Consider the following 27,990-nt stretch of genomic DNA (forward strand, 5'->3'; position numbering starts at 1 on the left):
GCATCTAATGATCATTTCTTTTTTATATTTTATCTCCTTGCTTGTAATTTAAAAACTACTGAAAAATGAAATTTTTATCAAATATTTTTTCAAAAAGTAAAAAAGTAAACACCTTCAAAAGCGGATTGCGGGCACATCAAATGAAAGAGGACGAAAGCACACATATCATGAGAAGCACAAGAAGGTGAAGAAAGTTGAGAAGAGGTTGTTATTACCACAGGTGAGGTTGTTAGTTTTTCAAGTTTTGGGTTGAAAGTTGAGAAGAGGTTGTTATTACCACAGGTGAGGTTGTTAGTTTTTCAAGTTTTGGGTTGTGAGTTTGCTCGGTGAGATGAAATTGTGATGTTAGTTTTTGATGTTGCAAAATTGCGATGTGTGTTAGTTGTAGAATTATGATGTGATGCTAGTTAGCTATGTATGCTAGTTCATATTTATAAGTGAAATTGTGATACAATGTTAGCTATTAGTTATTAGTTAGCAATGTCAATTTTATTAGTTATTAGTTAGTAGTAAATTGCAATGTGCGATGTTAGTTACTAATCAATGTTAAATTGTGATGTAGTAATCAACATTAGTTACTAATCGACATAAGTATGTTAGTTATTAAATTGCGATGTTACTTACTACTTAATAGTTGCAATGTTATTTACTACCTACCCTAATAGTTAATTAATTGATACTAAATAGTTGTGATGTTAGTTACTAATTAATTTGTTTGTTAGTTAGATTGTTAAATTGCCACACTAGCAATGATTATATGGTGTCATTAGTAGTATTGATTAATTAATGAGAATTAATATCAAATTAATGAGTTAGTTTGTATGTTGTTAGTGAGCTCAATTGTGATTACTAATTAATTAGCATTAGTAATTACTTCTAAATCGATTAGAGTTAATTCATTAGCTAGTAGTTTTAATTAATTAATTAGTAAATAGTAGTAAGTTAATTATTCATTGGTAAATTAATTAGAGTTAATTTGTTAGTAATTAATAATAACTAGTAATTAGTAATTTAACTAGAGTATTCTATTATAATAGTTTAGTTCATTGTTTCGTTAGTTCATAATTAATAAATAGTAGTTAATAAATTAATCAAAGTATTTAGTTATTAATAGTTAGTAAATTAATTAGAGTGTTTTGGTATAATTTAGTTTCATTAGTTTGTAATTAGCCTAGCCGTTTAATTACTAGTTTTTGTTTGCATTCTTGTATACTGAAATCTCTAATAAGGGGTACCATGACCAACCCCATCTCCCCTCACATCAAGTAGGGCTCGTCAAGGATCTCTCCGTGAAACGGCTGAAGGACACCATGGGCAAAGCTAAGAAGACAAGGAAATTCGCTCAGATAAAACGCATGCTTACGCCTGCAAGCCTCCGCAGGTGAGCTTCCACACCCCTCACGCGCTTCAACCGGCAACAGCAACATCTTTAGCGTTCATATTTCCTCTCAGAAAACTTCACCTGTTTTCTCGAACAAAACTTCACCTGAAAAGTTTGTCCAGCAGCATCGGACAACATTCATAAAGGCTGCTATATCTCGCCTTTCCCTTCTTCATACTTCATGGCTTGTCAGGAAGCAGAAACATGTTTTGCTTTCTTGGATTAGTTCAAGATAATGCGGAGCACCAAATGTATCAGGATATAGAGCAGCAGCATCTATTAGATCACCTTGTCCATCTCAGCTGCATATACTGATGAATCACCATGTTTTGTGCATAAAATCATCTCACTTCATGGGTTTCTTCGGTTACAGACAATTTGGACTACCATTGTGTATGCAAAGTCGTGCCATTCTATGCCTTTTCAGTTGTTTCATCTAATATATACCTATTCATATTGTTTGCAAGCATCCTCCTAACTATTGATGAAAAATACATCCTTTTCTTTGTAGTTACAAACAAGATGTTTTGAATGTTGGCACGAAGGATCCGGCCAAGGAAAAGCTTCCGAGAAATATGTAAGCTTGTTATGCTTACACGTACCTAGCCTATAACTTTCTCTATGTAGCAGTGAAACGACCTTTTTTCTAACCCTGAAATCTACTCTAAGTGCAGACCGAATGTATCATCAGCACTTTTCTTCAAATACAATACTGCCTTGGGCCCACCATATCATGTACTTGTTGACACAAATTTCATCAATTTTTCCATTCAAAATAAGGTAGTTTCAGCCATATTTGGAACTTCTTCGTTTGTTTTTTTTTCATATTTGTGAAAGTTCAATTAAAAAAACCACTTTTTGTTTGTATCACACCTCAGATTGAGACAAACAATGTATAGATGAATTCTCAAGACTAGACATATTTTCTATGCTTTTTCACTTTTGTTGTTGTTTTGTTTTATCTAGCAAATTTTATGTTGTGTCAACATGCATGCGTACATACATGAATGAAAACAAGCATGAATTCCTTGAACCATAGTAACAAGAGATAGAAAATGGGAACAGGAAGTTTGAGAATGAACATTCCCTATTGTTATGGACACTATCGAAAACGGGACAACATCTTTAATATGTAAAGTGATGATATGTTTCTTATCCACCCAAGGCTAAATAATTGTAGAACTTTAGGAAACCTATAATGGGTTTTTTAGTCTTCGCTAGGATTCAGTAAATTGTGTTAGAAGAAACATTGGCTCTAGTGTTTGTTGTCTAGACTCTAGTACTCACTTCATATGTTTTGGAAGTTTGTTTATCACTGGTTGACATTTTTTCATGGTTTAGCTTTATAAAGGACACCTTTTCTAGATGTATGCAAAAAATCAGTATTGTAAGAAATTTGTAAGGAATTTGTTTCCTACCTAGATCTTTTTGAAACTCTTTCCAAGCTTTGGATGGCTGATCTTCCTCTTTTTAGTAGTAGACGAGGCTTTATTAGGCTTAAAACCTTATTGTCTTGTTCTTTGAATCTGTCTTAGCATTTTTGAGGTGAAAAGACTTACAACATAGCAAATAGCTTTCTTTGTATGCAGTATTTCTATTAGTTGAGACATGTTGGCTTTGCTCAGGATCCATATGAAGGGATTGACAATGGTGCTTTCCAAAACTTCTTATTATAGTCTTTCAAAGGGGCACACTATGAAGCACCTAGTTTATTACAAGTAGTCATAGCATTGACCTCAAAAGTGCTTGTTAACCAAGCTAAAGCATGTATTTGCTTGAATTGGACCCTAGTGAATGGAACCTTACCTTGCATTAGAAGAGGGGTCCACCGTTGCAAGACATTGCCTTCAAGGAAAGTCATGGCTTTTTGCACTTAAAATGAAATAGTGAAGTTATCCCTAGAATAATTGCATCAAATTGTTGAATGATTGGCAATGAAAGTATCAAATTTTATAGGTCTTTGGTGCCAAATTATCATAAATAGGTGATTGCAAAAATGGCGCACTGGTTGGTATACCACTCTGATTAGCACAACAATCTTTTGAACAATCCCAATTCCATGGGCACCAAACATACTAGAAACTTGAGAAATGTTTCCAAATATCCTAGTTTGCATGCTAGGCATTGGAATTGGGGCACCAAGCATACTAGAAACTTTAGAAGTATTGCCAAATATCTCGGTTTGCATGTGATGTACCATGCCAATTTAGGATCTTGTATACAAGTTATCTATGGCCGATGTGTACGCTATGGGGGATCATGTGGTTTGGGATCTTTCAAACTGACCATAATCTTATTACTATTTCCTGTTATATTCTTCTGAGGCTTCTAGTCCTTGATTGGCATTGATGGCATCTCCTAAGTAGGTACCGGTCCTTCCCTCTCTCTCCGCATACGACAAGTTGGATGGGATGAACTATCCTCTATGGTCATGCCACATGGAGTCTCTTCTTGATGACTGTGACCTTTGGGATTTTGTTTCTGTTCTTATTCCTCGACCTATCGTGGATCCTCATGATGGTGTGATTGCAGATTCGATAGCTTCATGGGATTGGTTGAATGCCAGAGTCCGCTCTTTTATCTTATTGAGTTGTACAGATCTGAGCTCATGCATGTGAGACATACTTGTACTGCTGTAGAGATTTGGAGGAGATTGGCATCTCTCTTCTAGATCTAGATGCTTGGGCATCGCTTATCTCTTGAGTTGAAGCTTCGATAGCTCTCTGTTGCAGATTCCCCTATGATAAGGGTCACATCCATCGGGTGGAGAAGATTTGAGACGAGCTTTCATTCCTTGGTTCAAACATTTCTTTGGAGGACCTCGTTGTGACTCTTCTCTCATATGTTCCGTCAGCGACATATGATGTGTTCTACACTAGCCTTCTTACTTCTCGTAGCTGGGAGACACTCACTTGGGAGAAGCTAGTCCCATTGGTGCTCGAGTAGGATGTGTCACAATGAGCCAGATTCTTGTGGAGCTTGTGCACATGGCCGTGCTTACGCAGGTTTATCTACAGGTGTAGGACACCCCAAACAATTGGAGTCATCTTCCAACTTTGATACATATTTTGTGGGGAAGCGTAGAGAATATCCCACGTGTCCTCATTGCGGGCAGACCTCGCATCCCAAGGAGCAGTGCTGGAGGATATACCCTCACCTTCGTTCGGGAGTGAAGGGTGGATCTATAGGGGAGCCTTTGTTTGCCTCTACTTTGTCACCTGCTATTATCACTGAGTTAGTGCTTCTACACATTTACTAAGTGGAGGAGCCGCCTTCGACTGTCTCATCTTTTGAGCAGCCTTGGCTCATTGATAGTGGTGCTTGGAGTCCTATGACTCTTGAAGGCGATTTGTTATAGGATCTCCATCCGTTTGAGGATTTCATCACTACTGGTAACATTTCTTCGGTGCATGTCAGTGGCGTGGGCACTTTGCCTCTATTGTGTAACCATCCATTGAGCTTTATTTCAGAGGCCCTACATATTCCTGACTTGGGCTTCCATCTTCTCTCAGTTTTTGGCCTTCCTAGACTTAGGATGTGCGTTGTCTTCATTGAGTTGGTCATCTTTTTTGAGGATTTTTCTATAGGAGCGAGTTTTGTGATAGGTTTATTAGAGAGTGGGCTATTTATGCTCCGTTCCCCTTCCTTTGTGTAGGGCCCTTCGAGGCAGCTTTCTATAGCTGCGTTCGTTCTTGATTGTGCATAATTTCTTCCACAGGTTCCATCCCATTCCCCATCATCTGCTTTGGTGGTTTCCTCGTACCTCCCCTATCGGTGATGTGGCTATAGATTTTTTGGCCCTTCGTATTTCAAAGGGGGACTTCTTAGGATCGTGTGGAGTTTCTTCAGGATTTCCACTCTACTTTGGGCCTTTATTTTTTGCAGCTACTTCTCTTTTTCGTCATCGAGCCTCCATCCCTTGCCGCTTGGCCCTAGGTCCTTGTTGTTTCTATGTAGCTTATAGCACCTTTGATAGCTCCTCGCTATTGTCCCATAGTTGGGTCATTAGAGGCTTGGCTCATCCAATATCCATCTGGAGTTTTTAGGAGTGATTCGTTTGAGGCCTCTCCATTTCCTTTGCCCTTTGGTGGCCTTCCGTTTGATCAAATTTTTATATTGAGAGGAGGTTTTGCTCCTTGTTTGGCTATTTTTATCGATGGACTTCATTGGCATTAGTACTCTTGCCACTCTTGGATCTGCACCTTGTTTGGCCTTCTGTCATATCCAAGATCTAAGAGGGGTTATGTCATGAGGACATGTATTTTTAAAACCTCACTTAACATGTGGATTAATTTTTAATCACATGGTTAAGTAAATGTTGCACATGTGAGGTGTGTTTGTCCCTTCAAGAAATCACGGGATATCAAGGGCAAAAGTTGCTATAAGTTATGCCACATAGGTACTTGGTGGTATCTGGTGCCAATTGTTGGCCTAGGTCATTCATTTGGCCATAAGTGTTAGTTGGTGATACTAGAGAAGTGGCTTCTAAGGGTACCTAATGTCAATTTGATGGTCAAAGATAGTGTAGAGACACTCAGAAATGGAAGTTGCCCAGCCAATTTAATTATTGGCCAGTTAGATCATTTTTTTGGGCGCCGAAATAATTATTAGATTAATTTTCAGTATTTAAAGATTGAAAATTAATATTTAATTGTGCATAGTACTAGAAAAACCATTTGGGAAGGCTGCCACTTGTCAAAAATGCCCATGCAAGATTGAAAAATGTCGAGGTTGGAGAGAGGCATTTTTAGTGTATTCAGCCTGTAAGAGAGAGGGAGGAGATGCTATTGGTTTGATTTGCAGCCATTGGAGGACTTTTTGAGGCAGTCAGGGGCAGGAGAAGTCCAATCAAGAGTAGATGATAGTATCTATAGATTGGTGAGATAGGGCATAGCAGTAAATGACTGATTTTCTTCAGTTCTTTGCATCTACAAGCTGTTGAGATAGGGCAGCAGCAGTAAATGATAGATTTTCTTTAGTTTTTTACGAAGAAAGTCTAAATTTTCTCTCTCCTTAGCATTCTCTCTCATCTCCTAGCCTTTCTATAGCCTTGCTCCAAAGATTGCAGCATTGAGATCACCAGAGGCTAAAAAATTTCAGGTTTCTAGAAATCAAGGTTTGGCAGCAATCTCAGGAAGCGTGCCAGAAATTGGAAGCTCCAAGTCTTGGATTCAACAAGGCTGAAACTTTTTTTTTTTAGCCTATTCAAGTGGAGAGACCGGCAAATCAATGAATTGGGGGCATTTTTCATCTCCATCAAAGCAGGTGAAGGCCAATTGACTGTTTGAATCAAGGGGCAAATCAAATTGAAGACTTGCTGGTCATTTTGGACAGCAAAAGGGAAGTTGGAATACCGAAAGGGATTGGGAGAATCCCATTGTACATCTTCTTCTTCTTTAATTAAGTTAAACAAGTATCGAAAGGGGCGCTAGTTTTGGGGCCAATAGGGTGTCCGATGTCCAAGATTAAATGGTAAAGTGTGCATTTCAATTTTGTGAATTTGTTAATCGCTGTAAATAGTGCTTAATCAGGTTATTTTACCGCCCTATCCAAGGAGGAAGGCTAGTTAGAGGTTGTTAGCAGTCGTGTGTTTGGTGTGGTTCTCTTGCCTATGAGCCTCAATTTGAGTCAGATGGGGACATTAGGAGCTCTAACATTGTATTTGTCAGTCGTTTTGTGTGTTTCAGACACTTTCGATGGAGAGCACGTTAGTACATTTCTTTTTGTGTACTTTTGACTATTTTTAAGGGGTTTGACCACATTTAGGGTTTTTCCTCTTTTTTGCCTATATATGCAGCCTACCCTCACTCTTATCATCCATCATTGATCTTTCGTTGAACAGCCAGCCTTTCTCATTCGTTTGGCGCCAACATTGACACAGAGTTGCACATTGGGGCTGACTATTGTAGCCTTGTATCTTCAGCTATTGCAGTCACATTGTTCCTTCTCTCTCTTGCGTTCTCTTTGTCTCCTTTTCTTCGTGTTCACTTTCCTCTTTCCGTTGCGCACTCTCATAACAGTAGCACCCATAGCTTGAAACACTTCCCTGCATATTATTCCCTAATGGACGATCATGCAATTGAACTGGAGTTTCTTGCACATTTAGTATTACAGATGCCAGCATATGCAATACTTTTGGCTGAAAAGATTGCCCATGAACCTTATTTGGCTGTTTAGAATGTGAAGGAACCTTTTTCCCTTTAACGTTGGGAGCAAACTACATAAATTTAGCAATTTGAGGTTGCTGAATCAACTGCATAACAGTACTTGCCAACTAGCATATGCAATAGTTTTGGCTGAAAATATTGCCCATGAACCTTATTTGGCTGTTTAGAATGTGAAGGAACCTTTTTCCCTTTAACATTGGGAGCAAACTACATAAATTTAGCAATTTGAGGTTGCTGAATCAACTGCATAACAATACTTGCCAACTATGCTGTGAACATTGCATTTGCTTCCTAAGAACCTTTCACTTGTCTAGTTATGTGTGATTGAGTTGCATGCTCACCAGTCACATTTGTTGCTTGCTGTCCTTAAGCATTTTCAGCATACGGTGACTGAAAACCATGTGTTGAGTGCCTTTTGGGAGGGGATTCTTGGTCCTTCTATTATCACTTTTATGTGGCATCTTTTGCCATTTTCCCCTTGCTGTACATTGTTTTTAGTGAGTATAAACCTTGCTGTAATTGAATTATAGCAAGCCAAAATGCATGCATTTGCACCTTGAGACAACCACAAGCTCACCTCCTCTAGAAAGATGGTTCCCAGCAATTGAACCATGAAATTGGCTTGTACATCTAATCTAAAGGGCAATGTTAAAAAAATAACTTGCACACACATGAAATAAATCAGCAAATACACAAAATACTCATTGAACAAGAAAGCTAGAATGCTCTCGTAGAGTAGACAACACACGATAGCCCCCAAGGTTGGTGCCCCTTTAGGTATTTCTTTATCATTATTGAAAGCTTACACAAATCACAAGTGACTTCTTGTCACGAACCAACACTTTCTTGATGTTAGTGATTCTCAAGTGCCTTGCCCTTGAATTAGCCTAGACTTGTTTCTAATGTGGTGTTCTCAATTGCTATCACCAACCTTTGACCAAATGCACGACAAATCTGTCCATTCACACTCTAACAAGTGTAATGCATTTCAATACACGCTATCCTTTGTCCAATTGACTTTCAAAAGTGACATCAGACTCCAAAGGTGCAAATTTGGTCTCATTGCTACTAGCTACAAAACTCAATTCCAAATTGATGTGATCTGCTTTATGAAGCGTTAGCCCTGGTCGTGTATCAATCTCAGTGCTTAGTCCTGACCTTTGCACACCCAATTCATTGTCAAATTGAGCAAATTCAGACCTACACTTTGTTGAGAAAACCACTTTTTTAATTTTCACACTTTAGTTAGGGTTTCGCATTGACAATCCCAAAAAGGGCGGGTGATTGTCTACATTTTGGCCTACTCAATGGTGCTTCACCTAGATGATTGAGGTCTATAAATAGGCCGTCACTTCATTCATTTCATATCACTTTAGTCATTCTTCACCCCTTTTCTTTCATCACTTCGGCACTCTTTCCTCTCCACTCCACTACTGCCCATACCCCAAAGCGAGAACATCACAGTTTGTGATCACCTTCCCTTTTCTCCTTCAGGCACCTTGTTCCCTTATCATGAGGTTTGCATTTGGAGGTTTTCTTCAGTGGCGATCTTCTTCCCTTTTTGGCAATATCTCCCCCATGATTTGGTGTCAGTGTTTTTATAGTTGGCGATAGGCTCCACCCATTAGGTCTCATATGTATCTTGCGTTTGACAGCTTGGAGGTGTTTTCTATACCACTTGGCAACATCATTGCTACTTGGTGGCACTTCTGCAACTTGCATTTACTAATCAAGGGCATTAGGCGTCGGCTTTCCTCATCTAGGCATTAATCTCTAGCAGTTGATATCATCATCCACTATTGCATTTGGTAGAGAGGAGGCATCTGGCATTTGCATTTTACATTCTGGCTCAATCCTCAGAATTTGAGGACTATGGTTCACCCCTTCGGCAATTGATGAACATCTTCCTTATCTCTGACAGTATCAGAGGAGTGCGGTTCGCTGCTCCCTCGATAGCTATCCTTCACCTTCTAGTGATTATTTTGATAGCCCTTTGCTCAGAGGATTGTGTTTCTCTTCCTTCATTGTGCAAATTTCCCCCTAGGTGCTGCCACATGATTCAGACAGGACAGTGCAGTCATCTTTTGAGCTTCGGCTTTGTTGTATCAACTTTTCTTCTTGTAGCATGATTTAGTGCATCATCACCATGTTCTTGTGTTTTTGAGTTTCTATTCTCTCTCAATGTTTGCCATACACATAGTGTGTTTCTCCCCACAAACCCTACTGTCTCTCTTTGCATCAATGCATATCGTGACACACTTTAGATCTGTATATTAATATTACTTAACTTGTATATTAATTTATATGTTAGTATTAATCATTTTATATAAATCAATGTGTTAGTATAGTAATATTAATTAATTAGTTAATATGATAGTACATTAATATGTTAATTGTGTGGGATTTTTTTGGAGGGGGTGAAGAATGCTTTGGATTCATGGGATACAGTCGTTGCTTGACCGGTGTTGTGTCGAGTGTCATGGGTATGCTATGAGTCACTACGCTCGGGTCTACCCCTTTGAGCTCTTCCAGGGACCAAGCAAGGACGTCTATATACTCTCGTAAGAGAGCAATGAGACTTGCTGCTTCACTGCCATATTCTTCCCAAGTCCCTTCTACCAATCTCTCGACTTGCATCCTGAGTGCTCTCTATTAGTAGAGCATATATTGTATCATCTACAACCACTAAATTTTGTAGTACTACTATCTTGATCTTGTATCTTGTAGTTTTTTAGTATTTATGATCCTACACTAGTTGTTCCCAAAGTCCTATGTTGTGACTGTATTAGTCTCTAATAGTTATATCGTCCTTATTGTAGCAATACATTTTGGATTGATCTTTGAGTGCATTTGGTGTTTGATCTCTTTGTTGTCATTATACCTTGCTCTTTGCAACTTGGATGCAACTCAGATGGTTATTGTCGAAAGTGATATCGGTGTTCACTTGTGTTAGTTCATGGAGTATTTGCCTAGACAACTATCTTGCATATTTTCATGCAATCCCATATTGTTCCTCTCACAAATAAAGGGATTTTTCACAATGAAACTATGAGAACATCACTTTCTTTGGAACAAAGCTTTCCAAAAAGTGCATTAGGTTTGAGATCTTAGAGGAGAAAAGAGAATCTTAGCCCATAGTGTTGTAATAGCTAATTAATGACTTAGTCATTAATCATAAGTAGTTCCTTACTGGACCAAACCTAAGCTTTGGGCCAGCTTTATAACTCAAGTGAGTTGCTTAATAGGCGAAGCTTTTAAATTATCATTAAACCTAAGGTGCTATTGGGAATAAAGTGTCACCGTGCCTTTTATGAGGTTTGGGTGTGCACGCACCCTTACACATATACTTTATATATATTATCAAAAACCTAAAGTAGTACTCTTTGTCATTGTACCCACACATTGAGCGTCGTGCTCTCGCTATCTTCCTCACTCTCTACTTTGCTCTCACTTCCCCTTTCATTGTGCATATCTTAGCCTAGCACTCTATCTTGATCCTCGTGCACTCGACATCAAACTGGTATCAGAGTAGGCAAGAGGCAGTTGACTATTGGTCAGTTGACACACGCAAATGTGAAGTTGGTGTAGATTCGGGCTAGGAGTAGGCGACGGGCTATGGCAGCTAGCGAGCGGGCTACAAGCGTCACAGGCCAATGCAGATGACGTCATGCGACTAGGCACACGTAAGACGGGGGAGAGGGGCGTAGGCAGGCGATAGGCAACACAAGTCCAACAACTGACAGGGATAGGGGCGTAGTCGTGCAACGTCAGGCGGGAAGTCAATGTGTCACGATGTCCAGAGCTGAAAGACATTTTCACCATTTTTGTTATTTTATGCAAATTTTCCTCCTTGCATTGACGAGCGTTCGTATATCCATGCTGAGTGTGCAATGTTGACCCGAAAAATTGAGGCTTTTCACAGAGATTCGGGGATTTTGATACAAGACAAGATAATCTAACTCAAAAATTGCAAATTCAGTGCACATTTGCCCGGGAAATTTGGGGCTTTCCAGATTTTAGTGAAATCTTTTCAATTTCACTAAAGTTTGTTCACACTGTACCTGAGAAAATTGGGGCTTTTGCAGAATTTCATCAATTTGTGCAAGAATTTCCTGGTTTATGCACTTGGGTACATGTATTGATGCAATTTGGGTGGATTTTCTTTTGAAAATTCAGGGCTTTTGACCGAAATCATCAAATTTGTGCATGAGAATGCATTTGGAGCAGAAATTGTAGGAGAATTTGGGGATCTCACATGTAATTGGTGCATTGGCCTATAAATGTGGCTGTAATTGCTTGTGGAGTGCAGTTTTGGAAATCAATTTGTAGATCTAAAATTTCTTAAATTTCTTGATTTTCGCTACTAATTGGTACTTGCAGTGTACCATGGTCATTTGTGTGACATTTGGGCTTGCATTTGCTAACTTTTGAGTCAATTTAGTGGTACAAATCATGGCTGGAAACAGTGACAGCAATAACCTTTTGCACATCAAGAAGCTTGAGGATGCACACAATTTTGCAATATAGCAAAAATAGTGCTACAATGTCTTGGTGCAGAAGAAATAGGTGAATCCCATCAAAATGAAGGGAATAAGACCAGCAAGTACGGAAGAAAGAAGAGTGGGATGATTCTACCATAGGGATCTTAGGGTGAGACAACTTGCTCTTTAACATTGAAAAGCTGAAATCTGCATATGCAATGTGGCAAAGACTTGAAGAATTGTATGCTCAGGAAAGTGCAGCCAAGAAGGTTTATTAGCTGAAAAAGTTGATGGACCTTCTCATGAAGGAAGGTACAACCATATCTGTACATTTGAATGAGTTCAACTCAATTTTCAGTCAACTAATTGCTTTGGATTTCCACATTGATGATGAGTTCAAGGCTACTTTCTTGCTATGCACTTTGCCTGAAAGTTGGGATACTTTTAGGACGGCTTTGAGTAACTAAAATGCTGAGCTATTATATTTTGATGTGAAAAGTTCTTTGTTGATGGAAGAACTCAACAGGCAAAATAATTCAGCAAACAAGTCTTCTAATGCATTGTACACTAGGGGTAGATTTCAGCAAAAGGGCAATTCTGAAAATAGAGTACGCAACATCGTGGCAAGAAAGGGCACTACAAACAAGACTGTTTTCTCTTGAAGAAAGAGAAAGGCAAAAACAAAAACACTGAAGACAACAAGGTTGAGAAAAAGGACAGCCAGCTTGCAAAGAAAAGAAGTGTGAAGATAGAGGAGGTAAATGTAGTCACTCATGAGAATGATAGTGACAGTGATGTACTTCTTATTGTTGCTTTGAGTGCACATGCATTGATTGCAGATTCTGAGGATGACATGCACACTTGGGATACTTGATTTAGGTGCGTCTTTCCATGTTACACCACATCATGAGTGGTTTTTTGACTACAATGGTGGTGCACGTGGTGTTGTCCACTTGGGGGATAACAATGCATGTAAAATTGGAGGTATTGGCAGTGTAAAATTGGAATTTCACCATGGCTCTGTGTTTGTTTTGCATAATGTAAGGCATGTACCTCAACACTCAAGAAGAGCTTGATAAGCATAGGGCAGCTAGATGATGAAGGCTCACACACCACCTTTGGGGATGGCAAATGGAAAATTTGTAAGGGCTCTCACATTGTTGCCAAGGGCTCCAAAAGTGATACTTCGTATCCTTTGCATGCATCTAGCGTGTGTGACCATGTAGTCACCACAACGGAGCAGCCAAGTGTTTATTTGTGGCATAGCCGTTTGGGATACATGAATCAAACTAGAATGAAAGTGCTTTCTCGTTTGGGTTATTTGTCGACTTTGAGATATGTTGATTTTAAATAGTGTGATCATTGTATTTATGGTATAAGCATGGTCAAATGTCACATGAAAAATCTCTCTAAAATCTTCACCTTAGTGATGGTACATTCAAATGTATGTTAGATGCCAGGGCTATCTCTAGGGAGAAAGAGGTATTTCATTACTTTTGTTGATGATGCCACACGCAAAGTATGGGTTTATCCAATCTGTCTAAAGAGGAAGCCTTGGATAAATTTAAAAAATTCTTGGCACTTATTGAAAATCGGACCAGCAAGACATTAAAGTGTCTTAGCTCTGACAATGGTGGTAAATATGTGTTCAAAGCCTTTCAGGACTTTTGTGATAGCAAAGGGATTAAAAGGGAGCTCACTGCCCCTCACATTCCACCCCAAAATGGTGTTGCAAAGCATATGAACAGGACCATTCAAGACATGGTCCGTATAATGGTGTCACATGATGTTTTACCTCATGGCTTTTGGGCAAGGTCTTCCAGCAGTACGGTTTGCTCATTGCTGCCAAATGATGGGGGTTGGATAGTATATGTGTATTTCAGTGTTGTACATATATAAACTTAGTTGATTCTTTCCTCTACCTTCAGGCACGTTGCCTTTAGGTGGGAGGTTGTTGGGAATAAAGGGCCACTTTGCCTATTCTAGTGTTCGGGTGTGCACGTACCCTTATACATGTACTTTATATATATTATCAAAAACCTAAAGTGGTACTCTTCGTCGTTGTACCTGCTCATTGAGTGTTGTGCTCTCACTATCTTCCTCGCTTTCTACTTTGCTCTCACTCCCTCTCTCACTATGCATATCTCAGTCTAGCACTGTCTCAATCCTCGCGCACTCGACATTAGGTGCAAACCTTCTATTAATGAAAGTTTCACACTATATCTGGTTTTTTCGCCTTGTCCAGGTACCACATAGCTAGTACACGTGTCCACTGTATGCCTAGGTATCAAATCCTTGATTGTTTGTATGATGGTTAGTGTGCCAAGAGCTAGGGGTACTAGAATTAGAGTTCATTTTAATTTAATTATTAAGTCCATTTCTCATTTTGGTGACATTGAGTTCTATGACAAGGTCATTACTTTTCAGCATAAGAGCAAGTTATATACTTTTGATGTAAAGCTAAAAGGGAAATCAGTCCCAGTTGTATTTGCTTTAACCATTTCAAAAGTAATGAAAGATTATCTTTCAGCATACTTGGTTTTGTCAAGGATAGAGATAATTGTGTGACATATGGGAACATGGCTAGTTTGAATAAAGATTGCATGTAATTTGGTCGTTGGAAGTAGCCTGTTTAATAAGCCATCGTAGAGGGTGAGTGTAGCCTAGTAGGAGATAATGAGTTAGGTTAATGAAATACTAAGAAAAAAGGCCAATTTAGTCAGCTTCTCCCCTTTTTACTCACTTGTGCTTTTGGTATAGAAAAATGATGGGTTATTGTGTCACATGGATTTGAAAAGTGGATACCATCAGATATGCATTAGACCAGAAGATGTATTGAAGATAGCTATCGAGTCATCTTTTTTGGGATGCATGAGTTTCTTGTCATGCCACTTGGGCTTACGAATGTTCCAATTACATGCATTCGCATGATGGACAGAATCTTTAGACCACATAGAGCATTTGTGGGAACATTCTTTGATGACACGATTGTGCATTCAAAGAATGAAGAGGAGTATAAGAAGGCACTTGGATATTGTGTTCAATGAGTTGCGTAAGCATCGTTTGGTTATAAATGATGAGTTCTTTTTGCACGAAGTCTATTTTTTGGGCATATAGTGTTAGGTAATGGGATATAGATGGATCTTGCAAAGGTTGAAGCAATACATTAATGGCTACATTTGAGAAATGTGCATGAGATTCGTAGCTTTCTAGGTTTGTAGTCTTACTATAGGAAATATGTCCACAGCTTTGGTGGACTATTTGATGGGGTCCTCCTCTTTGCTACCTAATATCAATGAGTTTATCCTCTGCGGTATTTCTTGGCCTTCTATTAATATTGAATGAAGTACATTGAGATTTGGCTCTAATCTCCTTTACTTTCCAATGTGTCTGGTAGCAAAAATGAATAACAAGCCGTCAAACCGATTTACCCCTAATATAAACAAGGAATTTGTCTCCAGTTGACCCTTGGCTTGTCAAAATGAACTTTGACTCTTGCCCCCCTCCTCCTCCTTTTCCTTCTACTTCTCTTCTACTGTTGCTGTCTCTTCACTGAGTATTCCTACTCCCACCCCATTTCTTCATGTTTCTGTAGGTGGTATTGTGCCGTTAGAGGGGGAGCTATCTTCTGTTGATGAGGGGGTTGCATCTTTTTCTAGCGAGGGGGAGTCCCTTACCTTGATAAGTGCTTCACTGTATAGGAGGCCTCTACATCTCGTTAGTTATAGGGTTAGTCTTTTGTTGTTTCTTAGTGGTTTCGTCAGCATATGGAGGATTTAGAAGTTACTCATTTTCTTGAGACATTGGTGGGTCCATGCAAATAAGCTAGGCTACATGCCAAGTAGGGTAGTTCACTTTGTGTAAATTATGCCCTTATGTATAGAATACTATAAGATCATGAGTTTACCACCATTGAGGAGACTCTTGCATAAGATGATTGGTGCTATGCTATGCAAGAGGAGCTTGATTCTATTGAGCAAAATCATACTTGGGAGTTTGCTCTTCATCTATGAAAGCGGAAGGTGATAGATGTGAAGCAGGTCTATAAAACAAAATACCTACTTATGGCACCTTGGACAAGCACAAAGCTAGGCTTGTTACTTGAGGCATTACAAGATAATGCGTAAGTTGCTATATTCTTTTTGCCATCTATATGCACAATATGAAAATGAAACATAGAGAGGAAATTTACCAATCTCACATGTTTCTAAGAAAACTTAGTCTGTGCCAAAAAATAGGAGTGCTTGATGAGTTGTTTGAATAGTAAAATCAGTCCCCCACAATATAGTATTTCCATGTCAAAACTGCGTGAATTACAACCAGTAGTTCCTTCCCATAGACTTGCAAATTCTTCTTTGCACCATGGAAAACATGGTTCTGTGAGAGTGCGCAACGGAACAAGAACACGAACACAGAGGAGAGGAGAGAGAAAGCAGAGAATGAAGGAAGAAAGTCTGCACTGACTGAGATGAATGCTGAATACACTGAAATGGACAGAACAGTCCCTGCACGCAGCCCGGAGCGTCAGTGAGGGAACCAGGACAGACTGGAAGCAGTGGCAGCACCAATGCCGGAGACGGAGACGACGGTAGCAGTGCTGTACCTGCAGAGCATAATGCTGGACTGACTGGGGGGCTGCTATAAATAGCCCCCAGGCCAGCAAACTGGCTGACCTGGCCAGATTTGGCCGACCAGCCAGATCTGGCCGACTTTGGCCAGATCTGGCCGACTGCCCAGAAAATGGGCAGTCTGGACAAAAACAGCCCAGTTTGGGCTGTAACACACCCAGGGCTGCTGGCTAACTAAGGCAGCCACAAAAATGCACTGACAGAGCTCCTCTGTCTCCTGTCAGACTCTGACAGGAGCTCACAACCAGGAGATGACAGACTGAGACTGATAAAGAGCAGGCTAACACCCCCTCTCAACTCCTGGGAGAGTCTGAAGACCCAAGAACCGCATGTGATGAAGCAAAGAAGCCTGAGGCAACGGCTTCGTAAAGAGATCAGCTGCATTGGCCGCCGTAGGACAATAGACCACCACCAGCTCCGAATCCACGATCCGCTCTCGAACATAGTGATACTGAACCTCAATGTGCTTCGTGCGAGCATGAAACACCGGGTTCTTGGCCAGAGCAAGAGCACTCTGGTTATCCACGCGCAGCTCCGTAGGTCCGGTCTGGGAAAAGCCAATCTCCGCGAGTAAGCGACGGAGCCAAACTGCCTCCATAGCGGTCGAACATAGGGCCCGATACTCAGCCTCTGTAGAAGAAAGTGCCACAGTAGGCTGCTTCTTGCTGCTCCAAGAGACAGCACCAGATCCAAGGGTGAAAGCATAACCTGTAGTGGATCGTCTCGAATCCACATCACGTGCCCAATCAGAATCACTCCATCTAGAAAGGGTAATCCCATCTCCATACATGATCCCAAAGGATCGAGTCCCTTGCAAATAGAGAAGAACCCGCAAGGCCGCCTGCCAGTGATCCTCGGTAGGAGTCTGCATAAAAGAAGACAATAAAGCCACCACAAAAGAGATATCCGGCCGAGTGTGAAGCAGCTAGATAAGAGAGCCGACAAGGCACCTGTAACGGGTGGGATCGGTAAGAGGAACTCCAGCTGTCAAAAGCTTGGACTCAGGGTCCATGGGGCATGAGATAGGCCGACACTGAGCCATATCAAACTCCGAAAGAAGCTCGGAGATGTACCTGTGCTGCGAGATAAAAATGCCCTGTGTCATCTGATAGATCTCCAGACCTAGAAAGAAGTGAAGGATCCCTAGATCCGTCATGTCAAACTCCTGCTGAAGAATGGACCGTGTATGCTCCACCTGCTGAGTGTCGCTTCCTATAATGATAAGATCATCCACATACAAGATAAGGAACACCGAAAGAGAATCCACAACCCGTAAGTAGAGGTTGGGATCATAAGCGGAGCGCGCAAAGCCACTTTGTAGAAAGAAGCGGTCAATCTGCTGGTACCAAGCACGAGGAGCCTGCTTTAGGCCATAAAGAGCCTTCCGTAGCCTGTAGACATGATCCTCCTTCCCCTGCACAAGAAAACCAGGAGGCTGTGAAACATAAATCTCCTCCTCAAGAACGCCATTCAGAAAAGCAGACTTGACGTCCATCTGGTAGACAGGCCAACGGTGGTGAGCAGCAAGAGCCAAAAGAACTCGGATGGTGGACATCCTAGCTGTAGGAGCAAAAGTCTCAAAGTAATCCAACCCTGCACGTTGAGCAAAACCCTTGGCAACAAGCCTAGCCTTATGCTTGTCCAAGGAGCCATCTGCAAGATATTTGGTTTTAAAGACCCATTTCACACCAATTACCTTTCGTTTTGCGGGACGCGGAACAAGCTCCCACGTATGGTTTCGCTCGATGGAATCAAGCTCGGCCTGCATAGCCTGTCTCCAAATATCCTGTGCAAGAGCCTCCTCCACAGTGGAAGGCTCGGAATCCTGAAGAATTTGTGACATAAGAGCATAGTTCACACATAGTGAACTGTCCCGCTGGGCCTGTAAACGTGCTGAGCGACGTGGACCTGTAGAAGAAGCAGAAAAGTAAGTAACACCTGAATCCTGCATGAGTCGGCGATACCATAAAGGAATCCTGAGAGACTCCTGCGTCTGTGAGGGAGACCGGGGGGCCTCCGGAACCTGTAAAGCACCCAAATCGGAGGGGGACTCCCCCTCACCGAGTGAAGGTAGATCCTCTGCATCTGAAGAAGGTTGTATATCCCGTGAAGATCCCGAAGTGGCGGTAGAAGAGCTCGTAGTAGATGAAGGCACATCCACCAAAGGGGAAAGGGAAGCCGAAGGAGGAGGAATAGGGGGGGTGCTAAGAGGCATCCTGGAAGGAAGTGAAGGGAGAGAAGGTGGGGGTGGGTCCGTCGATGATGAAGAAACATCTGTAATAGAACCATCAATCGGATCCTCAGAGGCCGAAGCCTCATCAAAGATCACATCCCTGCTCACCTCAACCGTCCGCGTCGACGGGTCATAGAGCCGATATCCCTTCGTGGTCGTACTATAACCAACGAAGATAAGCTTTCGCGACTTAAGAGTCGAACTTCGTCTTCCTCTTCTTCTTGTCCACATGGACAAAAGCATCGCACCCAAAGATGCGAAAATGGGACACGGAAGGCTTCTTCCCAAAGAAAGCCTCATACGGAGTCATGTCCTGTAACGCCGAAGTCGGAGAGTGGTTGCGAATATGCACCGCTGTAGCCACCGCCTCACCCCAAAGGAAATGAGGAAGACTCCTATGCTCCAGCATAGATCGGACCATCTCAATCATGGTCCGATTTGCACGCTCCACCACACCATTCTCTGATGGTGTGTTCGGATGGGAATACTCCACCCGAATACCATGATCCCTGCAAAACTGAGAGAAAAGGTGAGAAGTGAACTCGCCACCGTGATCAGCTCGAACACCACGAACCTTGGAAGTGGTTTGGGTCTCCACAAACACCTGCCACTCACAGAAACGGGAGTACGCCTCGCTCTTGTACTCCAAGAAATAAGGCCACACATAACGACTAAAGTCGTCCACAATCAGCATCAAATACTTGGCCTTCCCAAGGGAGGCCGTGCCCATAGGTCCGCAAAGGTCGGTATGAACCAACTCAAGCGGAGAAGTAGCCCGCCTAGAAGCAACCTGCGGGTGAGGCTGCCGGTGCTGCTTGCCCCTCAAGCAGCTAGGGCACAAAGTGTGAAGAGGAGGGAAATCAGGAAGGCCCTCCACCATCTTCCTCCTAGAAGCCCGGCGAAGAGAATCAAGGTTCAAATGACCATACCGAGCATGCCAAAGCAGCCCAAGCTCATGGGAAGTCCGCGCAGCCAAGGCTGTGAGCGTGTAAAGCCCACCCTCCTGAGTACCTGTCCAAAGAGCATTACCTGTAGAAGCATCCTCCACTGTGACTGCATCCTGTGTAAAAATGACTCGGGTACCTAACTGAGTAAGACCATGCACAGATAATAGGTTAAAACCCAAATCAGGGACATAGAGAACTTTGGCGGAGGAAGACCGCCTGTTAGAAAACATAGGTAAAGTCCCCACGCCTCGAACAGGAACTGTAGAATTGTCACCAATGGTGACTATACCCCCTTTGGAACGAAGATCCTGAAGCCAATCCTGACGGAAGGTCATATGTGAAGATGCTCCACTGTCGACGAGCCAAGGCTTCTCCTGTGTGTTAGAAGCTAGGGCAGTGTCTTCCTCAACAAAGACATGCACAAACGCAGATTCTGTTGTGGCTGGGGCCGCCTTCGAGTCCTTCCCCTTAGGCTTCAAATGGGGATACTTCTGCCAACACTTCTCCTCGGGATGAGTGCCCTTCCCACAATGGGGACACTTGGGCTTCTTCTCCTTCGCATTCTTCTTGTCCTTGGCCTTCTCCTTCTTTTGTTTCTTCTTCTTGCCGCCACCTGTGCCGGCCGTAAATGCCTTGGTGGAGCCACTGGCTCCCACCTCTTTGAGTCGCTCGTCATGCTCCAAGACAAGCGGGGAAAGCTCCTCCCATAGGAGTGTCTCACGGGTCCTTGAAATGATGAGGCTGGTGTAGAAGACATCACAACGGGGTGATGGCAGCTGAGTCAACAGAATCATTGCCATATCCTCAGACGACATCAGACGACCAAGAGAGGCTAGCTCGCCTCGCATATCCTCCATCTTCGTGATGTGCTCCTTCATGGAAGAAGAACCATCAAGACTGAGCATCCGCAACTTCTTCTCCAGGGAAATCTTGTGAGCAAATGTCTTGTGCTGATACAAAGACGCAAGCTTTGTCCACACTTCCGCCGCGGTCTGTAACCTGTGAACATGTACAAGAACAGAATTATGGAGACTCATAAAAAGAAAGGAACGGGCTCGAGAGTTGAGCCTATCCCATAAGGCTGCACGGTCCATAGAGGTGCCATCGGACGAATCCACGGGGGGTCGGTCGATGGGCGAAGAAACAAGCTCCCAAAGGTCAAAGGTATCAAGGATGCAAGCCACCTTGCATGACCATAGGGAGTAGTTGGAACCATCCAACTTATCTTCCTTCGGAAAGGAAGGGAGAATCGGCACCTGTATAGAGGGAATCAAGGAAGGCATCCGCACATCTAAAGTAGTCTTCACTGAAGAAACCTTCGCAGTAGATGGAACCCTCTGAGATGCATGGACTGAAGAAGGACGAGTGCGAGGAGGTTCTTCCCGATGTCGAACTTCACAATAATCCCGCCTCCGCTCAGAGGAATGATGAGAGAGAAGCTCATCCTCTGAGTCTTCAAAGCCTGAAAACTGGTAAGACATCTTCCAATCTGCAAAATACCAAAGAAAGTTGTGCCGCTGTCGAAATAGGACCAGCAATGTGGTCACCAACCACCAAGACGCAGGCAAAGAGTGCCTACAAACACCTGGATCTGCAAAACGCAAAGAGAACTGATGTCGAACACCAGAGAAGAGACCACCAGCACCAGGAAACAGCCCGGTCAGAGGTCGCCAGCAGGAAAAGTGCCGCCTGGGGTGGGAGCAACCTGCAGAGCAGCAAAACGCAGCCTGTAGGGAGGTCGCCCAGCAGCAGGAGAGGCAGCCTGGTGGAAAACGCAGGGTTGCTGCGTCGCTGGATGACGTGGCAGCCTCTGCAGTCAGCGTGGGCAGCAAACGCAGGCTGAACAGCCTCCTGTAGCAGTCGGCTGGCTGTGGTTGATCTGTTGGCAGCAGCAGCAGGGTATCTCACTCCTGAGGGTATGTCCTCCGTGCTCTCAATCAGGCTCTGATACCATGTGAGAGTGCGCAACGGAAGAAGAACACGAACACAGAGGAGAGGAGAGAGAAAGCAGAGAATGAAGGAAGAAAGTCTGCACTGACTGAGATGAATGCTGAATACACTGAAATGGACAGAACAGTCCCTGCACGCAGCCCGGAGCGCCAGTGAGGGAACCAGGACAGACTGGAAGCAATGGCAGCACCAATGCCGGAGACGGAGACGACGGGAGCAGTGCTGTGCCTGCAGAGCATAATGCTGGACTGACTGGGGGGGTTGCTATAAATAGCCCCCAGGCCAGCAAACTGGCCGACCTGGCCAGATTTGGCCGACCAGCCAGATCTGGCCGACTTTGGCCAGATCTGGCCGACTGCCCAGAAAATGGGCAGTCTGGACAAAAACAGCCCAGTTTGGGCTGTAACACACCCAGGGCTGCTGGCTAACTAAGGCAGCCACAAAAATGCACTGACAGAGCTCCTCTGTCTCCTGTCAGACTCTGACAGGAGCTCACAACCAGGAGATGACAGACTGAGACTGATAAAGAGCAGGCTAACAGGTTCTCATAGGCTACTACATGACTATCATGCGTTGAGACAACCCCAATGTTGTTTTCACATGCATCACACTAAACAATGAATGACTTTCTTAGATCAGGCAACACAAGCACATGATTTGTAGTCATCTTTTCTTTAACTTGTCAAAAGCTAAAATTTCTATTGCTGTCCACTTGAATGACAGACTTTTCTTTCGCAAAGCATGCAATGGAGATGCTATTTCAATTCGATCCTGCCCTCCCCAATGTGATGAAAGGTCTTTCAAACTATGTTATCTCCCTAGTGTCACATGATCTTTGCATATTTCCATTGCGTGTCATACAACACTGTTTGTGTGGTACATGTGTGTACATTGAAGTCAATATTCTAAAAATTTTGAAATCAATATTCTAAAAATTTATTTAATAAGTTGGATAATGCTGGAAAATGGGATTAGAAGGTTGCTACTTGGAAAAACTTGCCTATGTAAGTGAGAAAACGTTTTCAGGGGTTGGTGGAAGCCTATTCTAGTCATTGTGAGAGAGAAGAAGGCTATTAGAGATCAAGGAGAGGCTGCTGATGTGATTTGCAGCCACCAGGGATCAGTCCTACAGTATGTGACAGCAGTTTGGAGCCCTCAAGAGTAGGTGACAACAGCCCAAGGTCTTTCTAGTGCAAATGATAGCATGTAGAATGGGGTAGCAGTCTTTTTGGTGGTCCTAAGCTGCAGTTGATAGCTTTCATGGCTGTTTGAGCAAGGTAGCAGCAAATTTTCAGCATTTCTCGTGATGAAACTATGAAATTTCTTTTGTTCAGTATTCTCTATCATTCCCAAGCCATCTCTCAAGTTATCTCAGCCTTTTCCAGGAGTTTGAGCCATTAGAGGAAGAGATTTCAGTCAATCTCTGCTGTAAACTCTAATTTACAGTAGAAATTAGAGTTATGATAGCCGCCTTGGGATGTGTGCTTAGAATTGAGAGGTTAGGACTTGAATTCTAGCAACTAAAATTGAGGAATTCGAGGGAAATTTAAGAGGCTAGCCAGTCAATATCAAAATTGGGGCTAAATTTGTCTTTGAAGGAGCAGGGTGAAGGCCAATTCCCAAGCAAACCAAGGGGCAAATAGGTTTGGAGGCTTGCTGGTCAGTTTTGACAGCAAGAGACACTTGGATTAGCGGAGGAGATCAGAGGATCTCAATTGTACTCCTTCCATTTGCAATATAAGATAAAGAAATACCGCAAGTGGTGCCAATTTTGGGTCCAATAAGGTGTTCAATGTCCAAGATTAAAGTGGTAAAGTGTGCATTTTGAGTTTACGTGAATTTTATGCTTGTTGTTATTAGTGCTTAATTAGGTTATTTACCACCCTATCTGAGGAGGAAGTTTGGTTTCATAAGGGAACTCCTTTGTTGCATCTATTGATGGTGCATACCTAGAATTTGCTTGTGGAAAATACATACAACTCCCTGTGTCATGAGGATGTGTATTTTTAATGCTTAGCTTTAGCATTATTAAGTTGTGCACATGTGAGATGCACATGCGAAGTGCAAGATAGTTAAGTCACCTTGGCATCTAGGCCATTATTGGGCCATTAAATATCCAGTGGTGATATTGTGGGACTAGGTATCAATGAATAATTTAATGCTAGTCCAAGGCCAATTAGTGCTGGGACCATTGGATGTTCCATGGGGGATAGCACATTAATGGTGAATGGGTACTAGCCAGTTATTAGGCACGATCAAATGGGTAATTACTTCATTTTTGGAAATTGAATTCTGAAAATTAATTAATGCATGATGGAAATTAAGATTAGAAGGTTGCCAAGTGGCAAAGCGGATTGCCACTTGTCAAAATTACCCATACAAGCTCGGTGACAGTTGTTTATTTGGGGGTTGGTTGAGGGTCATTTCAGCATTTAGAGGTTGAGAGAGGAAGGAGCAGCTATCAGATGAGTTTTGAGAGAGGCGACAGTTGATCATGGAGCATGATAGGGTTTCTTTCTTCACCTCAGTGAGAGATGGCGATAGAAGAGAAGGGCTTGGTAGCCGGACTATGGTTTTAGCCCCCTTTTAAAGTGGTTGGTGGTATCAAAATTTCCATCAAAGGTATCATTCAAAAGACACTCCTTTAAGTTGATTTTCTCACTCATCCTTGATTTCTTTGACATTTCCTTAGCAACTCTTAGCATAGTTCAGCCATTGATGAATAGCAATTGAAGAAATTGCTGCTGAAACCCCAATTTATAGTAGCTGTTAGAGTTTCCACAACCACCTTCAGTTCTGTGCCCAATTATTTTAGACCCAGGTATGTGGTGAGCAGTTGAAGGCATTAATATGCAGCTGAGCTGAGAGATATCCCATTCTCAAATCATTGTGGCCTGCATGTGACAAATTGGAGACCCAAACTGAGCCTTGATTGTTGTACAATCAAAGGGCAAATTGTGCCAAAGAAGTGCTGGTCATTTATGACAGCCACTATATCGAAAATTGAAGGAGATTAGTCCACATCTCAATATACTTCAACCTTATAGCAATACAAGATAAAGAAATATTGCAAGGGGCTCCAATTGTTGGGGCCAATCTGGTGTCAGTTGTCCAAGATTAAGTGGTAAAGTGTGTATTTTCAGATTTTTGTATTTAATGCTTGCTGTAATTTGAGTTTAATCAGGCTATCACCACCCTTACCAAGAAGGAAAGTTGGTTTCACTCGGAGTCCATCTCTACATACTTGGATCCATGTATTGTGCCTTAGTGTCTCTATGTACTATATGCACTTGATGGAAAAGCTCGGCCCTAAACAACATTGCCAAATCTTCTAGTGCCCCCAACTATGCATGATTAAGGGTGAAAAATTGAGTCTCATACACATGGCAATATCTACATTCTTGAAAGTATCCTCAAAGTACCTTGCATTCGTCTAGAGAGCCACATTACAATTCCACATTGTAAATCCTATCATCTTATAGGTGGCGCAGTGTGATTTGCATAACAACAAAGAAACATGTTTCTTTGGGTTCTAATATTTCAAAATGTTTCCAGTAGTAAGAAACGTTTCTATGAGTAAAAAATGTTAGCTTTCTGTGACAAACAAATAGTGAAGCCCGACTTTGGTACAATGTTGGCAACGCTATGGGACCTTAATCGGGGCCTTTTTTTACTTACATGCTCCTCATGTCACTCTTGTTTCTATATCATGTGTGGACACAATGGCTTCTCAGCTTGCCAAAGTTGATTTCGGATGAGAGACTAAATTTTTTGAAAATTTGTTTAGTTATTAGACTCTATCATTGTAGTATCAATTCATGTCTCGAAAGTTGATTGTAGGACTCTAGTCTCATTTATGAGTTATGTATAATCCATCATGATTCATTTTGAATTTTGACATTCTGTCATTTTGTTTTGGAATGAAAATCATGTTGTTGTAGCTTGACTCATTCCACATTGCTTATGAACTATGTAACATGTTTATTTCAATTTTCTATGTGTGATATGCATGAATCATGATGTTTGAGGTTTGAACGATAATATAGCTTGTCTAAAGACTTAGCTTTGACATAAGTCAATAATGGACTCGTAATGTGTTATTCTCAATTGCCTCTTATGTATTATCATTTATGCTCAATTGACCTTTCTTTGCCTAAAAGAGAGTTCCATAGAGTTTTACAATCTCTTTTTCTAGTTTAAAACCATGAAAATCCATTTATAAAAAAACTCGTGTTTCTTATTTTATCCCCTCTTGAAAGAAACCTATGAAGCATGCTTTTGATGTGTCATTTTTAAATATTTTTGATATTTTTGGTTGCTATGGTCATTTGGACTTTGCAGTAGGAGAAAATCATTTGTCCATCTTGATACATTGTAAATTTTCATTCTTTGCAAGCTTGAAGCACTTGGGTTATGTGGTTTTTCCTATGTGTAATCTGTTTTTCAAGGCTTCCCTTTTTGACAAGAAAGCCTTCTTTTTTTTCATACACTTAAACTTGAGAATAGAGACCTTGATTGCATCCATGCAACATGCATTCATAACTGGCACCTCACTTGCACAAATTTGACCCAAATGATTTTGCATCTTGTTGCAGAGTGCTTTTCTTGGCACACGTGACTACGCATACTCAAAAAGCGCATGTGCTATTGCTTACGCTTTTCTCAATAGTGGCATTCATGACCTCCAACTTGTGTATGGATGCCATTTTTTTCTTTCTAACCACATTAAATCATTGTGTGGTTTCCTCCTTGTGCTTGTGTTTTAATTGCTATTTGAGCCCGTGAGTAAATCTTATTTCATCGTGTGTTCTTGCTCCGCTCGTCATGTTGGTGGTCAAGGAAGAAGGTTCAATGATTGGTCATGGTGGGAAGAAGTAAATGTTGACTGCCGGTTGAGTGGTAGAGGATCTCGACTGTGGGCTTGTAAGCTTTGCCTATACAAGTGAATTAGTGGAGCAAACAAGGTAATTTGTTGAACTGAGCATTTCTAATTTGAATTTTGATTGATTTTAAGTTTTCAAAGTTACTTAAATATTAGAATATGGAATACCAATTGCCACTTGTTTCGTTTTATGCATAATTAGGTTCGAGCTCATTCCCTACATGAGCCAAATTTGGAGGTATAGTTTTGTCCTAGTGTGACCTTGGAGAAGCAAAGGGAGCTTTGTGATTGTGTAGTAGCTCAACAAGCTTATCTTGCGTCTAGACTACGACGTGTTGTAGTTAACCCTACAGCTTGTGTGACACCACCCCCATTGGATGTGTCTAGAGTAGGATTAGTATTAGGAAGTGCTACCTCCACACCTACCGTAGGCATTGCATTGGCCATGGCATCAGCAATGCCACATGTTGCCTGTAGATAGAGCACACTTGATGCTAGTTGGGATCGCAAGAAGAAGAAAGAGGTGGATATAGTAGTGACACGTTCTTTCTATCGTGACCACATTTAGTTTCGTGTAGCTAGATCAAAGTATTTTAAATTGATGTGCAAAAAGATTAGTGAGTATGGCCCTTCATATGTACTTTTATCATTAGATACCTTACACACCACTTTGCTCAACAAGGAGAAGTGCCTTGTTGAGCAAGCAGTAGTGACTAGAAAGAGACAATGGGCAAAAAATGGAGTTTCATTGCTTGCTGATGGTTGGAGTGATGCACGGAAGCGATCTATACATAGCATGGTTCCTTATTCTTGTGGGGAGATGTATTTCATATCTTCACATGATGCATCAAGGATAAGAAAGTCGACAGATGTACTCTCAGAGTGGGTTATAGTTATTGAGCTTATTAGCCTAGAGCATGTTGTGGGATTTGTTGCAGATGAAGAGCTTGCAAATAAGGTAGCAGGTGCTATCATCCAGGGATGTTATTCTTATGGATTGTGTTATGGTAGCACCAGACTGTGCTCAAGAGACTAGACTAGATGCAAGATTTATTACAAGAATTCTGATTACAAGATAATTCTACATAGGGGCACAAGGTACAATGATAACTTAACAATATATGGAAAATTCCACAACCTAGGACCATAGGTATAGACAATAGGACTTGATAGGATATGAAGGATCCCACAACTTGGGACTGTAGGTATGGATACAAGGTATCAGAATTACAAGATCTTTCTCGACGGGGATAAACATGATACAAGACAATACTAGACAACATCTTGTACTACGAGATTACAAGGTGACAAGACAATAGGA

General features: G+C 41.7%; 1 protein-coding gene across 3 annotated transcripts in view; it reads left to right on the plus strand.

Moving 5' to 3' along the window:
* Nucleotides 1-1,222: 1,222 nt before the first annotated feature.
* LOC148025739 (uncharacterized) overlaps nt 1,223-27,990 on the plus strand; it is a 54,068-nt gene continuing 27,300 nt past the window's right edge. For all 3 annotated transcript variants that reach the window (XR_015693138.1, XR_015693139.1, XM_087692965.1), the window contains exons 1-3: nt 1,223-1,381; nt 1,893-1,958; nt 2,056-2,161. Coding sequence is in view for 1 of the 3 variants with exons in the window: in XM_087692965.1 (XP_087549091.1) it covers nt 1,311-1,381; nt 1,893-1,958; nt 2,056-2,161 (243 nt within the window). In the remaining 2 variants the exon portion in view is untranslated. The remainder of the gene's footprint in view (nt 1,382-1,892; nt 1,959-2,055; nt 2,162-27,990) is intronic.

The sequence above is a fragment of the Lygodium microphyllum genome, chromosome 14, assembly GCF_053477565.2.
Source record: "Lygodium microphyllum isolate KBCC chromosome 14, Lygodium_microphyllum_v1.1.10, whole genome shotgun sequence".
NCBI classification, from domain to species: domain Eukaryota; kingdom Viridiplantae; phylum Streptophyta; class Polypodiopsida; order Schizaeales; family Lygodiaceae; genus Lygodium; species Lygodium microphyllum.